The sequence below is a fragment of the Manis pentadactyla genome, chromosome 6 (assembly GCF_030020395.1).
Source record: "Manis pentadactyla isolate mManPen7 chromosome 6, mManPen7.hap1, whole genome shotgun sequence".
Lineage (NCBI taxonomy): Eukaryota > Metazoa > Chordata > Mammalia > Pholidota > Manidae > Manis > Manis pentadactyla.
Window position 1 is genome coordinate 122,542,779 of NC_080024.1, and position 22,744 is coordinate 122,565,522.

At 40.5% G+C, this 22,744-nt stretch overlaps 1 protein-coding gene across 1 annotated transcript in view; it reads right to left on the reverse strand.

Annotated features, from left to right (window-relative positions):
• Positions 1-229: 229 nt before the first annotated feature.
• The window catches only part of INO80C (INO80 complex subunit C), a 39,659-nt gene continuing 17,144 nt past the window's right edge, over positions 230-22,744 (reverse strand). Inside the window, exons 2-5 of the mRNA XM_036931556.2 lie at positions 19,290-19,400; positions 18,147-18,258; positions 5,281-5,348; positions 230-599 (exon numbers count right to left, since the gene is read on the reverse strand). Coding sequence (XP_036787451.1) covers positions 468-599; positions 5,281-5,348; positions 18,147-18,258; positions 19,290-19,400 — 423 coding nt within the window. The 3' untranslated portion in view covers positions 230-467. The remainder of the gene's footprint in view (positions 600-5,280; positions 5,349-18,146; positions 18,259-19,289; positions 19,401-22,744) is intronic.

A 22,744-nucleotide genomic window follows, 5' to 3' on the forward strand; every position in this document is an offset into this window, starting at 1 on the left:
TTATAAAGCTCTTTCTTTTCCAGTCCCATGTTTGGGTCTCCTCCCAGCATTCTCATAAAAAATAAAAACTAACGTCCTTTAAAGAGGGAGTCACCAGGATCAGGAATAATCCAGCCCCATTGTCAGAATTCACTGTAGAGTCTTTAAATGTGTTGTAGGAGTGTTCACAACTTTGAAACAAAATTCAGGGGATTGTACCTGGGTTAAATTAAAAACACAATTTTGTATGTTCTTGTTAAACAACTTTACTTGAGGCAACAACTGAAGTTTAATTCAACAGGATATATCACACTTGGAGGGAAAACAGAGAAAAAACACCCTTAGATTAAAGCCAAACATTCTTTCCAAGGCACAGCACTTGACATTTCCAGATTGACAGCAGAATGAGTTTGTTTCCATCAAACAAAATCATGAATCCAATGTCTGCCTTTGAAACAGTTTTCCACTTGGTCTCCATTTCTCAAGGCTCAAGGAACAATGCTTGTGGCCTTTCTCAAGGCCAGATAGCCAGTAACTACATCAGACGGCAACCTCCGAATATAGGAAAACTCCTCAATGGTGCTGAACCGCAGCTTGCTCTGGGGGTCTGTGTACTTGGCCTGGGTAGGAAACAGGCATAGAAAAGGGCAGAAAGTTGTTAGTGGTGAATATTTAAGCTCAAGTTTAAAACTATTTTTCTGTTTTACTGAAGTGAAATACATTTTCATTATATCTTACTCTGTCACCAAGATCATTAAATTGCTCTTTTGACAAAGGCTAGTTAATCTTTCTGACTCGAGAAATACTTTAGGGTATGAACGGAAGAGGAATAACCACATCAGACACTCTTCTGGCTGGTGCCTCAAGGGCTACAAGCAATAGGTCCAAAACTGAATTCATGAGGATCATCCCTCCCAGATCCCTGCCTTCAACTTCTCACCTGCTTCAAACAAGTCTGTCAGATCTGCTCCCCAAGGCAGGGAGCGGCACCTCCAGTGCATGCTGGGCACACCCATCCCACCCTGTTACATTCCACCCATTCCAAGGGCACTCCTGTCCAGCTCTTCCGCCCCCATCCCAGGCCACTTCCACAGCTCCCTGGGCTACACTGCAGTCCTGGACTGGCCACCCACCCCCACTCTTCCACTGGAAGAGACTGCCATCCGGCAACTACGGCTAGGGTCATCTTTACAGCTTGCAATTCTGATCACGTCATTCCTCGGCACAAAAATCTCTCAGCGCTTCTCTGTTCTCAGGACAAAAAGGCCAAGGTCCTCAGCCTGGCTCTTCAGACCCTGAAAGCAGGCCTGGGCTCCCACCTTCCCAAGTTTCTTCCCCAGCCACATGTCCCCACTCTCTGGTTCCAACTGTCCTGGCTCTCAGTCCTTCCTGTAATGCTCCACTCACTCTTTCCTTGAGAGAGACCCCTACCCTGGCCAACTGTGCTCTGTAATCACCAGCTTACCCTTCAGGACTCAGCCCCCAGTCATATAATCAGAGAAGCCGTATCTGCTCCCCAGCTGTCAGAACCCCACCCTGACTTTCACCTCACCACATTCACCTCTGTGGAATGGTTATCTCTGTTACTTTTACATTTATTATCTGCATGCCTTTTTAACTAATATCTAAGCTGTAAGACTACATGAGGCGGGAACCCTGTCTTTTGCTTATCATTGTTTCCCAGCTCCAAGTATAATATAGGGTGAACAGGCGGCGTTTGGTTAGTGTTTCAACAACAAATAATGAATGAGTGACTAAATGAACAAATAAATGGACAATCACAGAAAAGAGAATTTGTTTCTCACTGGCATATAAAAATTCTCTTTTGGTCTTTTTTCCCCAAGTACAAAGTGGAGAAAATAATTCACTTACTATATAGCTCAAGGTGTGTCTTCTACAGCTTTTGAAACATTAAACATGAGGGTGAGTCATTTGGAACTCCTTTTAAAAAATTATAAAAGATGCCATTAAAGTCTAGACAGGTAATATTCAGTTTGTCAAGTGAGGCTTGTCTGCTGCCATGCTGATCATCTCTGTGTGGACCTAGACTTAGCAATGCTGTGAGTTCATAAGGGAGGGAGGCTCAGTGAAGCAGCAGCAAGCTGAATGGAACTTAGTCATAGGTTTTTCAGACTCGAATAAGTCTTCTACTCCGTCACTGGGGATCTTCCTAAGGCATTCAATGTCTGCATGTCAGGAAAATGAGATTATTTTCTAAAAAGCTAAGATTAATTAAAGCTCTCTGTAATAAAACTTCGATCCTCTGGCTTAATCTATATATTGCCTTTCTGTGCCACATTTCCTTTAATGACAGTAATATAAAGAAAGGCTTAAATAGAAAAACAGCAACAAGTCCCTTTTGAGGGCTCCTGGACTTGAGGCAGTTAGATGAACTAACTGGCAGGGAAGGCTGCCCCACAGTTCCAAGCAGGAATGCAGGCAGGTGCCTCTTGCTTTGATCATAAGGACTCCACATATGAACAAGCCCCAACCGGGCTCCATTTCTGTGGCTGCCTCACTTCCACTGCCAAACTGTGCCGAGTTGGCCCTCCCAAGTGCAGACCTCACTGCCGAGAAGCCTGTGAAACAAATAATGCAGAGAACAGATATTGTGGTACCAGCAAGAAGGTCGCTCACAGAAACGTACACAAACCAGACGTGACCAGTACTCTGAACAGAAACGAGGCTACGAGGTGACACTCTAGAGCTGAACAATAAAGAACTGCCCTCCTACAATCTGTCCTTCTCTGGATTCCACTCCTCAAGCCTACCTTCCCAGAGGGCAGGCAGCAAATTGCTTTAAGGCCTTTCTTGCTGCAGGGTGACTTGCTCCCCCTGCTGCAGTGTTCATTGCTCCCCCACCTCACCCAGAACTACAGTACTTTCCATAGCTTTGTAACAGGGTTAAACACAGATGTGACCTTGCATGCAGCCATGCCATGCCCCAGCACAGGGTAAATAGCCACTTGGCTGGCTGGGAACAGGTGGACCAATGCAAACATGAGCAGGGCTTTATTTTTTAATTACCAGAACTTTAATTCATACAAGTGACAGGTGATCACGTTCTCCTCCAAAAAAAAGAAGAAAACATTATGAATAGACTAAAGTCCTTTACCACCATCTACCATCCAAAAGTCCTTTGTCTTCCCCTGAGGAAAACCATTGCTAGGTGGGCACCCTTCCAGATCTTGCTTATATATATCTTTATACACATATCTAAACACACCATAGAAATTACCCAATTCTTTTGTGAGTATGTGAGAGTGTGTTAACATACACTTACAATGTTTTGCACCTTTCGGTAAACAATGTATCTTGGAGATTTATTCATGTTATTACATATACATCAAGCTTGCAGAATAATATGAAAACACCCCCACCAGCCACCCTGTTGGTTGACCTTTATGTTGGTTCCAGTATTTTGCTTACACATTTTCTCCTAAGTGTCTGCATGAAGCTCTTGTACATACTGCTTTTCTAAGGAGTTGCCTAGAAAGCAAATTGCTGGGTCTTAGGCTTTTGCTTTTTTGGTAGTGCCAAGCTATCGTCCAAGGAAGTGTACCAATGTAGATTCCCACCTCAAAACAGCAATGGATGAGGATATCTGTTTCTCTGTGTTAGTGACAATGTATATAATCAAATGTCTTCACTTCTTCCCTACCTGATGAGCCTCTTCCTTATTATCAGTGAGGCTGAATTATATACTTATTGGTCATCTGTATTCCTTCCTTGTAATTGTCCATTCATATCCTTTTAGCCAAATCTTCTATGGGATTATCTTTCAGTTTTTGTATACTCAGAATTTTTTAATTCTTACATACAGTTGGGGAAGAGGTTTTAGGTCATGTAGAACATGACAAGTGCTTTGCCAATGGGATAAAGGGGTCTGGAACAATGCTTCTCAGAATGATTCTTATGCCTCCAAGTGTGTGAAAACCATGGCACAAGCAGACAGGCAGCCTGATGATGGTGAGGATAAAGCTACATTTTAAGGGACCACTTGAAATCTGGCCATCAACCATGACTTTCACAAACTCAATACAAAATGGTACAGGGAGAAATATCCCCTTTGGGTCATAATAGAATAACTGGTGCCAGACTAACTCTCCTGCCATAAATAACTATTAAAATGGGTCAAATATATGAGGTAACTGTTTTCAGTGTTGATAAGAGATAGCATAAGGCTACAACACTTCTCTGAATTTGAAGTCCCCTAAGGGGCCCTTTACGAGCCCATGGATGGGTGAAAACAGAACCCACCACACACATACACACCATTGTATCACACTTCTACTCTCCTCATTGTTTTTTAGGATATTGTACTTCAGGGTCTACTTTTAAAAGTTTGTAGTATACTAGGGAGTGTGTGCTCTCTGGAGAAAAAGGTAAAACATATGACTAATTGAGAGAGTATAATTAACATTTTTTTTTCAAAAATACAATGAAAACACAAATCTTTCCCAATGTAAAATGAGTTTCAATAATGTTAGTTACAGAAGTTGGAGTCATACATTTTTATAAAAATATAAACCATTTAAGTGATATGCATGAGTTTTAAAAAGTAAAGTGCCTTATTATTTCTATAATTATGATAAAAATCTCATCTTCCAAATTGAATAGTGGTGAAAAGGATGAAGAAGGCAAACTGGAAGTTCCATACTCCATCCACATTCGGACAAAAAGGAAATGAGGTTCTTTGAGGTTCCTGAGGTCGGTGACTTGCCCAAGTCCCACTTGTCCGACTATTCTGCTGTTTTAAACTGTATTCCCCAGAAGCACTTCAGAGGTCACTGTGGTGGCAAGAGAGGAGAAGGACAGAGGACCAAATCCACATGGACCACAGAATGGAGGTGGGCTCAAGGGGATTCTATACAATATTTCATTTGGAAAAGGGGTACTGATGCTTAAAAATAAATTTGAGAATCACTGCCTTTACCATAGTGCCTTCTTAGAGAAGTTGAAATATTTTTTTTAAAAGTACAGTCATCTCTAAAATGTAGGAAACTTTTTAAACTTCAGCATTAAAAAAAAGAAATAGTTGTTTCTTTGATGTTATCTCATATAGTTAACGAGCAGAGGAAGGGGAAATGAAACTAGGGTCTCCTGCTTTCTGAAGCAAGGTTGTAGCAACTCTAAAATAAATGTATGAATGCTTCACAAACTCAATACGAAATCAAAGTATGCAGGTTCCAGGCAGGACCAATGGTGGTCAATATTCAACATTGCTGAAAAAATAGACAGTACTCTGAACTTTTCTTTTCAATTCAATGTTATAAGACACAGACATGTAATTATACTCACAAGAAGACCTGAAACATCAGAATACTTCTTAGCTGGTTTAAAAGATGGAGGAGCATCAATACTGAAATCTGGGGGTAGAAAAAAAGACAACTAAATTGGCTTTTTTTTTGTATCATTAATATACAATTACATGAGCAACACTGTGGTTACTAGATTCCCCCCATTATCAAGTCCCCACCACATACCACATTACAGTCACTGTCCATCAACGTAGTAAGATGCTATAGAATAACTACTTGTCTTCTCTGTGCTATAATGCCTTCCCCATGCCCCACCACATTATGTGTGCTAATTGTAATGCCCCTCATTCCCCTTCTCCCTCCCGTCCCACCCACAACCCCCAGCCCCTTTCCCTTTGGCAACTGTTAGTCCATTCTTAGGTTCTGTGAGTCTGCTGCTATTTTGTTCCTTCAGTTTTTGCTTTATTCTTAGGATCCACAGATGAGTGAAATCATTTGGTACTTGTCTTTCTCTGCCTGGCTTATTTCACTGAGCATAATACCCTCTAGCTCCATCCATGTTGTGGTAGATGGTAGGATTTGTTTTCTTCTTATGGCTGAATAATATTCCATTGTGTATATGTACCACATCTTTTTTTTTTTTTGGTATCATTAATATACAATTACATGAGGAACATTATGTTTACTAGACTTCCCCCATCAGCAAGTGACCCCACATACCCCATTAGTCACTGTCCATCAGCGTAGTAAAATGTTATAGAATCACTGTTTGTCTTCTCTGTGTTGTACAGCCCTTCCCGTGACCCCTGCTACATTATGTCTGCTAATAGTAATGCCCCCCCTTTTTCCCCCTTATCCCTCCCTTCCGACCTATCCTCCCCAGTCCCATTCCCTTTGGTAACTGTTAGTCCATTCTTGGGTTCTGTGAGTCTGCTGCTGTTCTGTTCCTTCAGTTTTTTTTTTTGTTCTTATACTCCACAGATGAGTGAAATCATTTGATACTTGTCTTTTTCTGCCTGGCTTATTTCACTGAGCAAAATACCCTCTAGCTCTATCCATGTTATTGCAAATGGTAGGACTTGTTTTCTTCTTATGGCTGAATAATATTCCATTGTGTATATGTACCACATCTTTATGCATTCATCTACCGATGGACACTTAGGTTGCTTCCATTTCTTGGCTGTTGTAAATAGTGCTGTGATAAACATAGGGGTGCATATGTCTTTTTCAAACTGGGCTGCTGCATTCTTAGGGTAAATTCCTAGGAGTGGAATTCCTGTGTCAAATGGCATTTCTATTTTTAATTTTTTGAGGAACCTCCATACTGCTTTCCACACTGGTTGAACTAATTTACATTCCCACCAGCAGTGTAGAAAGCTTCCCCTTTCTCCACCTCCTCGCCAACATTTGTTGTTGTTTGTCTTTTGGATGGTGGCGATCCTTACTGGTGTGAGGTGATATTTCACTGTGGTTTTAATTTGCATTTCTCTGATGATTAGTGATGTGGAGCATCTTTTCATGTGTCTGTTGGCCATCTGAATTTCTTCTTTGGAGAAGTGTCTGTTCAGATTCTCTGCCCATTTTTTAATTGGATTATTTACTTTTTGTTTGTTGAGGTGCGTGAGCTCTTTATATATTTTGGATGTCAACCCTTTATCGGATCTGTCATTTATGAATACATTCTCCCATATTGTAGGATGCCTTTTTGTCCTATTGGTGGTGTCCTTTGCTGTACAGAAGCTTTTCAGCTTGATATAGTCCCACTTGTTCATTTTTGCTTTTGTTTCCATTGCCCAGGGAGATATGTTCATGAAGAAGTTGCTCATGTTTATGTCCAAGAGATTTCTGCCTATGTTTTTTCCTAAGAGTTTTATGGTTTCATGACTTATATTCAGGTCTTTGATCCATTTAGAATTTATTTTTGTGCATGGGTTTAGACAATGATCCAGTTTCATTCTCTACATGTAGCTGTCCAGTTTTGCCAACACCAGCTGTTGAAGAGGCTGTCATTTCCCCATTGTATGTCCATGGCTCCTTTATCATATATTAATTGAATATATGTGTTTGGGTTAATATCTGGGCTCTCTATTCTGTTCCACTGGTCTGTGGGTCTGTTCTTATGCCAGTACGAAATTGTCTTGATTACTGTGACTTTGTAGTAGAGCTTGAAGTTGGGGAGCATAATACCCCCCTGCTTTATTCTTCCTTCTCAGGATTGCTTTGGCTATTCGGGCTCTTCTGTGGTTCCACATGAATTTTAGAACTATTTGTTCCAGTTTGTTGAAGGATGCTGTTGGTATTTTGATAGGGATAGCACTGAATCTGTAGATTGCTTCAGGCAAGATGGCCATTTTAACAATATTAATTCTTCTTAGCCAAGAGCATGGGATGAATTTCCATTTGTTAGTGTCCTCTTTAACTTCTCTTAAGAGTGTCTTGTAAAAAGCTTCCGTACAGCAAAGGACATCATCAATAGAACAAAAAGACATCCTATAGTATGGGAGAATATATTCATAAATGATATATCTGACAAAGGATTGTCATTCAAAATATATAAAGAGCTCATGCACCTCAACAAACAAAAAGTAAATAATCCAATTAAAGAATGGGCAGAGAATCTGAACAGACACTTCTCCAAAGAAGAAATTCAGATGGCCAACAGACACATGAAAAGATGCTCCACATCGCTAATCATCAGAGAAATGCAAATTAAAACCACATTGAGATATCACCTCACACCAGTAAGGATGGCCACCATCCAAAAGACAAACAACAAATGTTGGCAAGGAGGTGGAGAAAGGGGAACCTTTCTACACTGCTGGTGGGAGTGGGAATATAAATTAGTTCAACCATTGTGGAAAGCAGTATGGAGGTTAGTTAAAAAACTCAAAATAGAAATACCATTTAACCCAGGAATTCCACTCCTAGAAATTTACCCTAAGAATGCAGCAGCCCAGTTTGAAAAAGACATATGCACCCCTATGTTTATCACAGCACTATTTACAATAGCTAAGAAATGGAAGCAACCTAAGTGTCCATCAGTAGATGAATGGATAAAGAAGATGTGGTACATATACACAATGGAATATTATTCAGCCATAAGAAGAAAATAAATCCTACCATTTGCAACAACATGGATGTAGCTAGAGGTTTTTATGTTCAGTAAAATAAGCCAGGTGGAGAAAGACAAGTATCAAATGATTTCACTCATCTGTGCAGTATAAGAATAAAGAAAAATACTGAAGGAACAAAACAGCAGCAGACTCACAGAACCCAAGAATGGACTAACAGTTACCAAAGGGATAGGGACTGGGGAGGATGGGTGGGTAGGGAGGGACAAGGGGGGAAAAGGGGCATTATGATTAGGAGACATAATGTAGGGGCTGGGGGGCATGGGGAGGGCTATACAACACAGAGAAGACAGTGATTCTACAGCATCTTACTACGCTGATGGACAGTGAGTGTAATGGGGTATGTCGGGGGGACTTGCTGATGGGGGGAGTGTAGTAACCATAATGTCGCTTATGTAATTATAAATTAATGATACCAAAGAAAAAAAAAAAAGAGTGTCTTGTAGTTTTCAGGGTATAGGTCTTTCACTTCCTTGTGTACCACATCTTCTTTATCCATTCATCTACTGGTGGACACTTAGGTTGCTTCCTTTCTTGGCTATTGTAAATAGTGCTGTGATAAACATAGGGGTGCATCTGTCTTTTTCAAACTGGGCTGCTGCATTCTTAGGGTAAATTCCTAGGAGTGGAATTCCTGGGACAAATGGCATTTCTATTTTAGTTTTTTGAGGAATCTCCATACTGCTTTTCACCTAAATTGGCTTTTAAACATTCAGATCCTCTGCTTTTTTACTTAAAATACTATTCAAAAATATTACTGAAATTTTTACTCTGTGATTTAGTATGCACAGTATTATCTGGGAAAGTGCTGCAGTATGGCATCGACCAAGTGCAGGGTCTGGACCAAACTCTGCCCTGTCACCTGGGATCCTTCTCTCAATGGAAAGGCCGGAAAGCTCATCTGCCCACAAACCACTTTCAGTGTGTCAGGCTATGTGAGCTGATCGCAATGAGATGCCAAACAACCCACTAAGTGGACCTGAGCATCCAGGGCCCGGAAAGTCTACACCCAGACAACTGCCTAGCTCATATCACTGACCTGAGTCACTCCATGAAAGATATGCAGTGGGACAGAAGATGGGGGGAACTTTGAACCTGGACTTTCCAGTGGAGTTGAACAGAACATATGGTTTACACAGATTTGGAGATACTGAACCATAAAGCATTTACTCTTGAAAATACCAGCTCATACAGTGAAAGAGAACTGACCTTTAAACTGGTTATTAGAAACCCTCCTTAATCTTGGGCAATCTTCTTCTAGGGAACAAATTTTAAAAGTAGACATTTGAACCAGAGGTTTGCCCAGTAGCAAACTTTACACCAGCTATTATCATATGATAACACCAGTATTATCGTATCATGATCTATTTTTCCAGATTGAAATATTAGCAGTAACTCTAAAAACCACACATCCAGGACAACACAGATTCAACACAGACACAGTTATAAGGAAATATATAAATAATCTCCCTATATTGGTGCCATTATAAAACTTGTAAGCTAAAAATTGTTTTCTGAGGTGGCGGAAGATGGCGGCGTGAGTAGAGCAGCGGAAATCTCCTCCCAAAACAACATATATCTATGAAAATATAACAAAGACAACCCTTCCTAGAATAAAGACCAGAGGACACAGGACAATATCCAGACCACATCCGCACCTGAGAGAACCCAGCACCTCGCGAAGGGGGTAAGATACAAGCCCCAGCCCCGCGGGAGCCAAGCACCCATCCCCCCAGCTCCCGGCGGGAGAAGAGCAGGCAGAGCGGGAGGGAGACGGAGCCCAGGACAGCCGAGCACCCAGCCCCAGCCATCCGGACCAGAGTGCAGGGCCCTGGATACTAGGAAAACAGGGCAGCAAGAACAGTGAGCGGGCACTGGAGGCTGGGCGACAGAGGACATAAGAAAAGTGCGCGACCATTTTTTTTTGCTTTTTTGCTGTTTTGTTTTGGCAAGCGCTTTTTGGAAGTCTTAAAGGGATAGGGACCCCAATACTAGGGAAACAGGGCAGAAAGACCGGTGAGCAGAGGCCTGAGGCTGGCACCGGAGAATAAAGAAAAACGAACGACCACCCCCTTTTCTTTTTTCTTTTTTATTTTTTATTAAAAACTTTTTTTTTTTTTTAATTAAAAAATTTTTTTTTTCTTATTTATTTTTTTTTTTTGTGGTCGTTGTTTTGTTTTGGCGGGTGCTTTTTGGAAGTCTTAAAGGGGCAGGGCGGGTCACTTAATCCAGAGGTAGGGAATCCGGGATCTCTGGGCACCCTAACCCCTGGGCTGCAGGGAGCAGGCAGGCCCCTTACGGAGATAAATAGCCTCCCAGCCGCTCCTGCTCCAACGCAACTCCACCACTTTGGAGCAGCTGCCCGAGCCAGGCCACGCCCATGGCAACAGCGGAGATTAACTCCATAGCAGCCGGGCAGGAAGCAGAAACCCTGTCTGCGCGCAGCTGCCCAGCACAAGCCACTAGAGGTCGCTGTTCTCCCAGGAGAGGAGGGCCACAAACCAACAAGAAAGGAAGTCCTTCCAGCCGTCACTCGTCCCAGTTCTGCAGACTATTCCTATCACCATGAAAAGGCAAAGCTACAGGCAGACAAAGATCACAGAGACAACACCAGAGAAGGAGACAGACCTAACCAGTCTTCCTGACAAAGAATTCAAAATAAGAATCATAAACATGCTGACAGAGATGCAGAGAAATACGCAAGAGAAATGGGATGAAGTCCGGAAGGAGATCACAGATGCCAGAAAGGAGATCGCAGAAATGAAACAAACTCTGGAAGGGTTTATAAGCAGAATGGATAGAATGCAAGAGGCCATTGATGGAACTGAAACCAGAGAACAGGAACGCATAGAAGCTGACATAGAGAGAGACAAAAGGATCTCCAGGAATGAAACAATGTTAAGAGAACTGTGTGACCAATCCAAAAGGAACAATATCCGTATTATAGGGGTCCCAGAAGAAGAAGAGAGAGGAAAAGAGATGGAAAGTATCTTAGAAGAAATAATTGCTGAAAACTTCCCCACACTGGGGGAGGAAGTAATCGAACAGACCACGGAAATACACAGAACCCCCAACAGAAAGGATCCAAGAAGGGCAACACCAAGACACATAATAATTAAAATGGCAAAGATCAAGGACAAGGAAAGAGTGTTAAAGGCAGCTAGAGAGAAAAAGGTCACCTATAAAGGGAAACCCATCAGGCTAACGTCAGATTTCTCAACAGAAACTTTACATGCCAGAAGAGAATGGCATGATATATTTAATACAATGAAACAGAAGGGCCTTGAACCAAGGATACTGTATCCAGCACGACTATCATTCAAATATGACGGTGGGATTAAACAATTCCCAGACAAACAAAAGCTGAGGGAATTTGCTTTCCACAAACCACCACTACAGAACATCTTACAGGGACTGCTCTAGATGGGAGCACTCCTAGAAAGAGCACAGCACAAAACACCCAACATATGAAGAATCGAGGAGGAGGAACAAGAAGGGAGAGAAGAAAAGAATCTCCAGACAGTGTATATAACAGCTCAATAAGCGAGCTAAGTTAGGCAGTAAGATACTAAAGAGGCTAACCTTGAACCTTTGGTAACCACGAATTTAAAGCCTGCAATGGCAATAAGTACATATCTTTCAATAGTCACCCTAAATGTTAATGGGCTGAATGCACCAATCAAAAGACATAGAGTAATAGAATGGATAAAAAAGCAAGATCCATCTATATGCTGCTTACAAGAAACTCACCTCAAACCCAAAGACATGTACAGACTAAAAGTCAAGGGATGGAAAAACATATTTCAAGCAAACAACAGCGAGAAGAAAGCAGGGGTTGCAGTACTAATATCAGACAAAATAGACTTCAAAACAAAGAAAGTAACAAGAGATAAAGAAGGAAACTACATAATGATAAAGGGCTCAGTCAAACAAGAGGATATAACCATTCTAAATATATATGCACCCAACACAGGAGCACCAGCATATGTGAAACAAATACTAACAGAACTAAAGGGGGATATAGACTGCAATGCATTCATTCTAGGAGACTTCAACACACCACTCACCCCAAAGGATAGATCCACTGGGCAGAAAATAAGTAAGGACACGGAAGCACTGAACAACACAGTAGAGCAGATGGACCTAATAGACATCTATAGAACTCTACATCCAAAAGCAGCGGGATATACATTCTTCTCAAGTGCACATGGAACATTCTCCAGAATAGACCACATACTAGGCCACAAAAAGAGCCTCAGAAAAGTCCAAAAGATTGAAATCCTACCAACCAACTTTTCAGAACACAAAGGCATAAAACTAGAAATAAACTGTACAAAGAAAGCAAAGAGGCTCACAAACACATGGAGGCTTAACAACACGCTCCTAAATAATCAATGGATCAATGACCAAATCAAAATGGAGATCCAGCAATATATGGAAACAAATGACAACAACAACACTAAGCCCCAACTTCTGTGGGACACAGCAAAAGCAGTCTTAAGAGGAAAGTATATAGCAATCCAAGCATATTTAAAAAAGGAAGAGCAATCCCAAATGAATGGTCTAATGTCACAATTATCGAAATTGGAAAAAGAAGAACAAATGAGGCCTAAGGTCAGCAGAAGGAGGGACATAATAAAGATCAGAGAAGAAATAAATAAAATTGAGAAGAATAAAACAATAGCAAAAATCAATGAAACCAAGAGCTGGTTCTTTGAGAAAATAAACAAAATAGATAAGCCTCTAGCCAGACTTATTAAGAAGAAAAGAGAGTCAACACAAATCAACAGTATCAGAAACGAGAAAGGAAAAATCACGACGGACCCCACAGAAATGCAAAGAATTATTGGAGAATACTATGAAAACCTATATGCTAACAAGCTGGGAAACCTAGGAGAAATGGACAACTTCCTAGAAAAATATAACCTTCCAAGATTGACCCAGGAAGAAACAGAAAATCTAAACAGACCAATTACCAGCAACGAAATTGAAGCGGTAATCAAAAAACTACCAAAGAACAAAACCCCCGGGCCAGATGGATTTACCTCGGAATTTTATCAGACATACAGGGAAGACATAATACCCATTCTCCTTAAAGTTTTCCAAAAAATAGAGGAGGAGGGGATACTCCCAAACTCATTCTATGAAGCTAACATCACCCTAATACCAAAACCAGGCAAAGACCCCACCAAAAAAGAAAACTACAGACCAATATCCCTGATGAACATAGATGCAAAAATACTCAACAAAATATTAGCAAACCGAATTCAAAAATACATCAGAAGGATCATACACCATGACCAAGTGGGATTCATCCCAGGGATGCAAGGATGGTACAACATTCGAAAGTCCATCAACATCATCCACCACATCAACAAAAAGAAAGAGAAAAACCACATGATCATCTCCATAGATGCTGAAAAAGCATTTGACAAAGTTCAACATCCATTCATGTTAAAAACTCTCAGCAAAATGGGAATAGAGGGCAAGTACCTCAACATAATAAAGGCCATCTATGATAAACCCACAGCCAACATTATATTGAACAGCGAGAAGCTGAAAGCATTTCCTCTGAGATCAGGAACTAGACAGGGATGCCCACTCTCTCCACTGTTATTTAACATAGTACTGGAGGTCCTAGCCACGGCAATCAGACAAAATAAAGAAATACAAGGAATCCAGATTGGTAAAGAAGAAGTTAAACTGTCACTATTTGCAGATGACATGATACTGTACATAAAAAACCCTAAAGACTCCACCCCAAAACTACTAGAACTGATATCAGAATACAGCAAAGTTGCAGGATACAAAATCAACACACAGAAATCTGTGGCTTTCCTGTATACTAACAATGAACCAGCAGAAAGAGAAATCAGGAAAACAACTCCATTCACAATTGCATCAAAAAAAATAAAATACCTAGGAATAAACCTAACCAAAGAAGTGAAAGACTTATACTCTGAAAACTACAAGTCACTCTTAAGAGAAATTAAAGGGGACACTAACAGATGGAAACTCATCCCATGCTCGTGGCTAGGAAGAATTAATATCGTCAAAATGGCCATCCTGCCCAAAGCAATATACAGATTTGATGCAATCCCTATGAAACTACCAGCAACATTCTTCAATGAACTGGAACAAATAATTCAAAAATTCATATGGAAACACAAAAGACCCCGAATAGCCAAAGCAATCCTGAGAAAGAAGAATAAAGTAGGGGGGATCTCACTCCCCAACTTCAAGCTCTACTATAAAGCCATAGTAATCAAGACAATTTGGTATTGGCACAAGAGCAGAGCCACAGACCAATGGAACAGACTAGAGAATCCAGACATTAACCCAGACATATATGGTCAATTAATATTTGATAAAGGAGCCATGGACATACAATGGCGAAATGACAGTCTCTTCAACAGGTGGTGCTGGCAAAACTGGACAGCTACATGTAGGAGAATGAAACTGGACCATTGTCTAACCCCATATACAAAAGTAAACTCAAAATGGATCAAAGACCTGAATGTAAGTCATGAAACCATTAAACTCTTGGAAGAAAACATAGGCAAAAACCTCTTAGACATAAACATGAGTGACCTCTTCTTGAACATATCTCCCCGGGCAAGGAAAACAACAGCAAAAATGAGTAAGTGGGACTATATTAAGCTGAAAAGCTTCTGTACAGCAAAAGACACCATCAATAGAACAAGAAGGATCCCTACAGTATGGGAGAATATATTTGAAAATGACACATCCGATAAAGGCTTGACGTCCAGAATATATAAGGAGCTCTCACGCCTCAACAAACAAAAAACAAATAACCCAATTAAAAAATGGGCAGAGGAACTGAACAGACAGTTCTCCAAAAAAGAAATACAGATGGCCAACAGACACATGAGAAGATGCTCCACATCGCTAATTATCAGAGAAATGCAAATTAAAACTACAATGAGGTATCACCTCACACCAGTAAGGATGGCTGCCATCCAAAAGACAAACAACAACAAATGTTGGCGAGGCTGTGGAGAAAGGGGAACCCTCCTACACTGCTGGTGGGAATGTAAGTTAGTTCAACCATTGTGGAAAGCAGTATGGAGGTACATCAAAATGCTCAAAACAGACTTACCATTTGACCCAGGAATTGCACTCCTAGGAATTTACCCTAAGAACGCAGCAATCAAGTTTGAGAAAGACAGATGCACCCCTATGTTTATTGCAGCACTATTTACAATAGCCAAGAATTGGAAGCAACCTAAATGTCCATCAATAGATGAATGGATAAAGAAGATGTGGTACATATACACAATGGAATACTACTCAGCCATAAGAAAAGGGCAAATCCAATCATTTGCAGCAACATGGATGGAGCTGGAGGGTATTATGCTCAGTGAAACAAGCCAAGCGGAGAAAGAGAAATACCAAATGATTTCACTTATCTGTGGAATATAAGAACAAAGGAAAAACTGAAGGAACAAAACAGCAGCAGAATCACAGAACTCAAGAATGGACTAACAGGTACCAAAGGGAAAGGGACTGGGGAGGATGGGTGGGTAGGGAGGGATAAGGGGGGGAGAAGTAGGGGGGTATTAAGATTAACATGCAAGGGGGGGTAGGAGAAAAGGGAGGGCTGTACAACACAGAGAAGGCAAGTAGTGATTCTACAACATTTTGCTATGCTGATGGACAATGACTGTAAAGGGGTTTATAGGGGAGACCTGGTATAGGGGAGAGCCTAGTAAGCATAATATTCATCATGTAAGTGTAGATTAGTGATACCAAAAACAAAGAAAAGAAATAAAAAGGGCAGTTCCTGTGTGGTAACCTCCAACGAGTTCTACACAAGGGTATAAAGGGCATATAAAAGTGTAGGCAAAGGGTCTGTTTGTGTTTATACAGAGGATCAAAGCCTAATTGGGCTACCCCAAAAATGAACTAAGATACGATATGAAAAAGAACTTCCAACATCAGCACTCTTTGGAAGACTCATGCCAGAAGATGATCATCAAAAAACCCCAACAAAGATCCACGCACTGCTACAGCTGTAGATGCACTCATCCCACCCGTTCCTGGACTTGCCATGGGAATGAGGAAGGAGATATCTAAACTGGCCTGTGCATACAGTAAAACAACAAATTTGACTGGATCTATACTGTTGGAACTCAACCAAGAATTTGGAGAAGTGCAAATTGTAGCGCTCCAAAGTCTTACAACTACAGACTATTTACTGTTAAAAGAACATATGGCATGTGAACAGTCCCCAGGAATGGGTTGTTTTAATTTGTCTGATTTCTCTCAGACTGTTCAAGTTCAGTTGGACAATATCCACCATGTCATAGATAAGTTTTCACAAATGCCTAAGGTGCCTAACTGGTTTTCTTGGTTTCACTGGAGATGGCTGGTAATTACAGATATGCTTTGGTTATGTAACTATACTCCTATTATGTTAATGTGTGTGCACAATTTAAGTAGTAGCTTAAAACCTATTCATGCTGAAGTTACTCTACAAGAAGATATGCCAAAGAAATAATCAATCTTCCCATGTTTTCTTCCGCCTGCTACTTCTATAGCTTTTCTTCTTCCTTCCTAATTACAGCCCTTAAATAGAATTCGTGCCTCGTATCAAATTTATCGAGTATCATAATTCTTCCAAGTGGTAAAGATACCTCAAGACAAATGCTGGGCATAGAAGCCACAGGGCATAAATATGCAAAGAAATAAAAAGCTAACCATTTCAAACAATAAGGCTTCCCTCTCACTTACCAACTTCACATTTCCCTGTATGGCCCTGGAAGATGACTGGTTAGCCAGAGACGGGTAAGATTCCTCAAGGGAGGAACAACCTAAGACAGGCACAGTCGCAGGGGGGCCATCAGGTGAGAAATTGGGGATCAACAGAGGTGAGGCTTAGAACCTCACCCCCCCTGTTCTGAGAGAAATCTTCTGCATACGTGGATGTTTTATTGCCCTGGTCTAGCTTGGATTAACACATAGTCTACAGGCACACACCTGATCATCTACATTTGCTCTCTTACAACACTAAACTATGTTTTCTACCTTTATCTTGTATCTACCTACCACTTCAACATTTTATTAAAAATAATAATAATAAAGAGAGAAATGTAGTATCCACACATAAATCAAGTATAAAAACCAAATGAGTATTCGTATTTGAACTGACTGTTTAGAGTTCATAATGCATGAGCAAAACTGAAAGTTTCTGTGATGACTGCCCTTGTACTGTTCACTATGTAACTTATTCATTATGTAAGAATTTGTTCTCCATGTAAGAACTTGTTTGTTATGCCTCAGAAGATTGGAGACTGACGAAAATTAGGCTTGGGGTGGATTAATGATTGTGCATTGAGCATTGACTCCCCTATACAGAATTTTATTGTCGTTAACAATCATTTGATCAATAAATACGAGAGGTGCCCTCACAAAAAAAAAAAAAAAAGGACAGACTTCCAATGGTAAAATAAATAAGTAACCGGGATGTAATGTATAGCATAAGGAATATAGTCAAGATAATGTAACAGCTTGGTAGGGTGATAGCTGGAACCTCGAATTATGTATATAAATGTTCTACCACTGTGTTGTACACTTGAAACTAATGTAATGTAATACTGTGCGTCAACTACCCTTCAATAAAAAAATAATTATTAATAAAAAAAAAAAAATTGTTTTCTACATTAATGCAAACATAATAAAATAATGTAGGTTGGTTGTAAGAAAGTTCCTAGTCTGAGCATCACTAATACATAGACGCCTCTAGATAGCTCACAGTTAGGATCATTCAGTTGCCATGGCAATGCCCTTTCCGAAGCGAGAATTTGTTTCAGGTTCTTCCAGGTTCTGTTCTTCTTGCCAGCTACTGCTCCACCATGGCCAGAGTGCTTGAATTGAAAGCAAGCATGGATTAGAAGAAACAAAAATCAATGGAGATGATCATTTTAGAATCTGAATTATGCTTATCATTGATAACTAGAATATATGCCTCATTCTGTCAGCAATCATTTGTACCCGTAAGACTTTTCTAAGAAATATTATACCATACACTTTACTCTTATAAAAAAACAAAGCTTTTGTTTTTTCAAAACCCATGAGTTACCTAGTGATGAAGTAGAAATAAAAGGGTTTTTTTACATGCACATAGAGAATCAATCCTTTTTGGGGTCTAACACTATAGATTCAATAGTCATGAATTTCCAATTGCTTTAAAATAAATTTACTACAAAGTTAAAATTAAACTCATAACCATTATCTCTAAACTCCCTTCTGAGGGCAGAACTCTGTCTTGCAAATTACTGGTGATCCTGGAAACCCAAGTAAACCTCAATCATGGCATGGCAAGCTTTCTGGACATTTGTTTTTTTCTTTGTATCCTATGAAGATGACAAAATAAAATAGAAAAGAAAGTCAAAATCTGCTATAGGCACTGGTAACACTGTATTTTCTAAACTAATTAACAAAAAAGAAACTTCTAATGGCATAGTCTGAATTGCTGTAATCTATTTATCCCTCAAGAACAAAAGGAAGAGTAGCCTATTTCTTCTTGACAGCGCAATAGCTTAGATTTACTTCAAGAAACTTAATAAAAAGAGCCCTTCTTTTAGTTATTTCAAACATCTAAGACAAATCAAAAGAGAAGGCAAATAATCATCATGGAAATGACCCTCCTTCAAAATTGTATCATTTAACAAATTCCACCAAGGACATCAAAATTCTTGGGAACTGGTACATTGGGAGATCAACAGGAAGGGCCCCTTTTCTCCTGTCCCCACCCCTCTCATAATAGCCCATGGCAGAAAAGGTAGCGACTTGGACTGATGGAAAAGGGACACCAGTGTCACCTGGGCTGCAGGCCCAGCAAGATCAGACACTGAGGAATGGTTGCTTTTTATTTAAAACTACCCTAGATACTTACCACAAAATTGGGATCCTTAAATGGCAAAGGTTTGGCAGCTTTTTCCATAGGTCCTGTGCTAAAATCAGAGGACACCATTTTATTCTCACTCATGACTTCCATGCTGATACCCTTAAAATATAATAATGATAGTCTGAGATGAGTTTCTTTTAGTTAAGTTCTCTCAACAAGACATCAGCTGATATTAGTACTGCAAGACATGCAAAGGAACACGGAGCTCCAGAGCCCCAGCAGGTGGCCTGCGCTAGAGGAAGGCATGCAAGACTGTAAGCATCACCTGCTGGGCAGAAGCCACCCAGGACCTCAGCTGCCATGCTTCCCGGCTGCCGTAAGTGCCAAGCACATGGGTATCCTACCTGAGTGGCTCATTTATCTCTGACAACTACTACAAGTTGTGTGCTATTATCGCATTTACAGGGAAGAAAATAGGTGAAGGGGGATGGATTCAAGACCACATAGTGATTATCTTTGGATTCAATCCCAGGTCAGGCCAATTCCAAAAGCCACCACAATCTCCATGACATCACATGGTCCCTACCCCTGCTAATCTTGTCAAACTGTTTTGAAGCATTAAGACAAAAGAGGTCCAGCTCCTTTAAGGTCTCATCAGCTGTAGAATCCAAGCTAGAGCTAGCATGATTAAAGGGCATAAAAGGACTGGCGTTCTGAGGGAGGAAAATAGAGGGAGAGGAGGATGGAGGGCCATAGGTCAGCTGGCTGCAGCCAGAGTGAGCTGACAAGCAGGATAATACGTTTTAAAACAAAACCTTTTAAGCTAACAATCACAAAGAAAAAAAAAAGCCAAAGTAAGAAATCACTTCTGATTCTTTAATGCAATTTCCAGCCTTCCCAGGCTGCAATAATTGTTTTTTAATTGATATGTAATTTACATAGTGAAATGCACAGATCTTAAGTGTAGGTTTCATGAGTTTTTCCATATATTTACGTTTGTGTAATCCACATCCTTCTGAGAAATACATTTCTATCATCCCAGAAACCACTATTCTGATTTCTACCAAGACTATTTTTGCCTGTTTTGTAGTTTCAGAATTATTAACCTGGGCCATTGTGAGAAACAAACCTACCAAATGTTCTTGGTTCTTTTTCCCTTTAATCTTAGGTTATATTGTCAAAATACTGCGTTCAAAGTCACTAAAGTTATTTCTCCCTTCCTTCCCTTCAATGTGGTTGTTACTCATTCAAAATGCAGTTAGGTTGGTTTTTGTTTACATTCTGTTTTCTCTATCTGCTTCCCCAGTCTTGCTGGTTGTATTATTTTTGTTTACTATGTGAAACTTCAAGTGGTTCAAAAGGTCAAAATTCTGCCAAAAGCTTTACTCAGAGAAGTTTTACTCTCTCTTCCCTCCCCTTCTCCCCGTCCTCTCTACCCTGTTCTCTTGTGCCCTGTAGGTAACCAAGCCCAGTCGTTTCTGTGTTTGTGTTTGGCCACTGCATCCCACCCAGAGATTATTCCTGAAACAAACTCCTGAGCATACACATCTTAAATACTGGTGCTGGCTTAGTTATGCCACATTGTCTGGTTCCTTAGCTGCAGTCAACCAGGTAGCTAGACAGGCAGTGACTACTTGGTACTTTGTGCCAGGCACTGGATTAGATGCAGGGGACTGAAACAGGATGTTTTGACCCCTCTGTGTATTCTCACTCCCTGAACCTATTCCTTCTGCTTATTTTTCTCCTCTCTCTGTTCTCCTGTTCCCTGCCTGTCTGACAAAGCTGCTGTGTTTTCATTGACTAAAACAAAAATACAAGCTATCATTCTATCAATTTATCATAGATATTATCAATTTATAATAGATTTTACTCTTACAAATAGCCAATACAAAATAACATTGACAACTGGCTTAAAACTACACAAGGTCACTGGTTATTAAATGTGATGGGAAAGTCAAGTCTACCTCATCAAATGGGGTCTCCCAGGATACATGTACCTGGCAGAAATGCTATGAGCATGAAAAAAAATCTCACAAGGGCACTTAAAATTAGGTACAAAATGCTGTCTAATCTTTGCTGTAAAGTAAAAAAGGACATGGACCAATCCCAGTGAAAATAATTTCAGTGAAGCATAAATAAGAATAGAAAAATTAGAAATGATTTGTGCTATATAGAGAATGACTCAATGGCTTTTATACCAGAAAATACAAAACACTGGAATGAGAGGGAACAAGAGTTAAGGCTAGTGAAGAGGCCAGGATATGTTCCTAATCCCAAGGGCAGTGGGAACCACGGACCAGTTGTAAGTAAAAGAGTCACATCGGGCCTACAGCACTGAGTGTGCTGTAGAGAATGGAGTGGGCAAGATGTGCACTACACAATCCCTCCTCTGATATTTATAGCTGAGGAAGGTACCAGGTGTGGGACTGTGGGAGGGAGGCTGGCAGGAGAGTGGGAAGAGAGAAGAGAGAGATCTCTTGTGGCTACAGATGGATGGATAAATAAGGATGAGAACCTGGAGACCTCCTAGTTCTTACAGAGCTGACATTTGACCTTGGCCTTGGAGAAGAGAAGAGTTAAGAAAAACTGAATTGGGGAGGATGAGGTGAGCAGCAATCCAGACAGAAGAAGTGGCATGAAGAGAGGGGAAGGAACATAAGGCTCAGACTTTTTGGCTAGAGCCCAGGCCCATGTGGAGAGAACCTGAAGAGGAGTCTGGGAATGTGTTTAAAAAAGAACATTCAGGGTACTTACTACTGCAGCAGAGTGAGTGGGCCCTGTCTCCCCACCCGCCTCCTCCCCACACATGGATGTCACTGCAGCGGGTGAGGGTAGGGAGTGACAGGATATATATATATATTACACACACACACACACACACACACACACACACACAACTAGAACCCTCCTACACTGCTGCTGGGAGTGTAAAAGAGTACAACCCTTAAGAAAAATAACTTGGCAGTTTCTTACAAAATTAAATACACTTAACTTATAACCCACCCATTCACTCCTATGTGTTTATCCAAGAGAAGCAGATACACAAGCCCACACAAAAGCTGGGACAGAATTTTCACAGCAGCTTTATTTATAACAGCTGAAGACCAAAAATCCCAAATATTCCATCAACAGAAAATGAATAAAAAGGTGTGGTATATCCATACAGTGGAATACTACTTTGCTGAGTGTATACAAATACAATGAAACAAACTACTGACCCAAGCAACAACATGCATAAATCTTAAAAACCTTATGCTGAACTAAAGAAGCCAAACACAAGAGTACATGCTGTCAGATTCCATTTGTATGAAGTTCTAGGGGACATAATCCAGTACACTAAAAATGTTAACAGTACTCAAAAATGGTGGGGGTATATTAAAGGACACAGGAGCCAGTCTGAAGAGGTTCCCACTAGCCAATATGGACAATTTGTGTAAGAAAATAAATAATGCTAATCTAGAATATGTATGAACTCCTGTGACTCAACAACAAAAAGACAAATA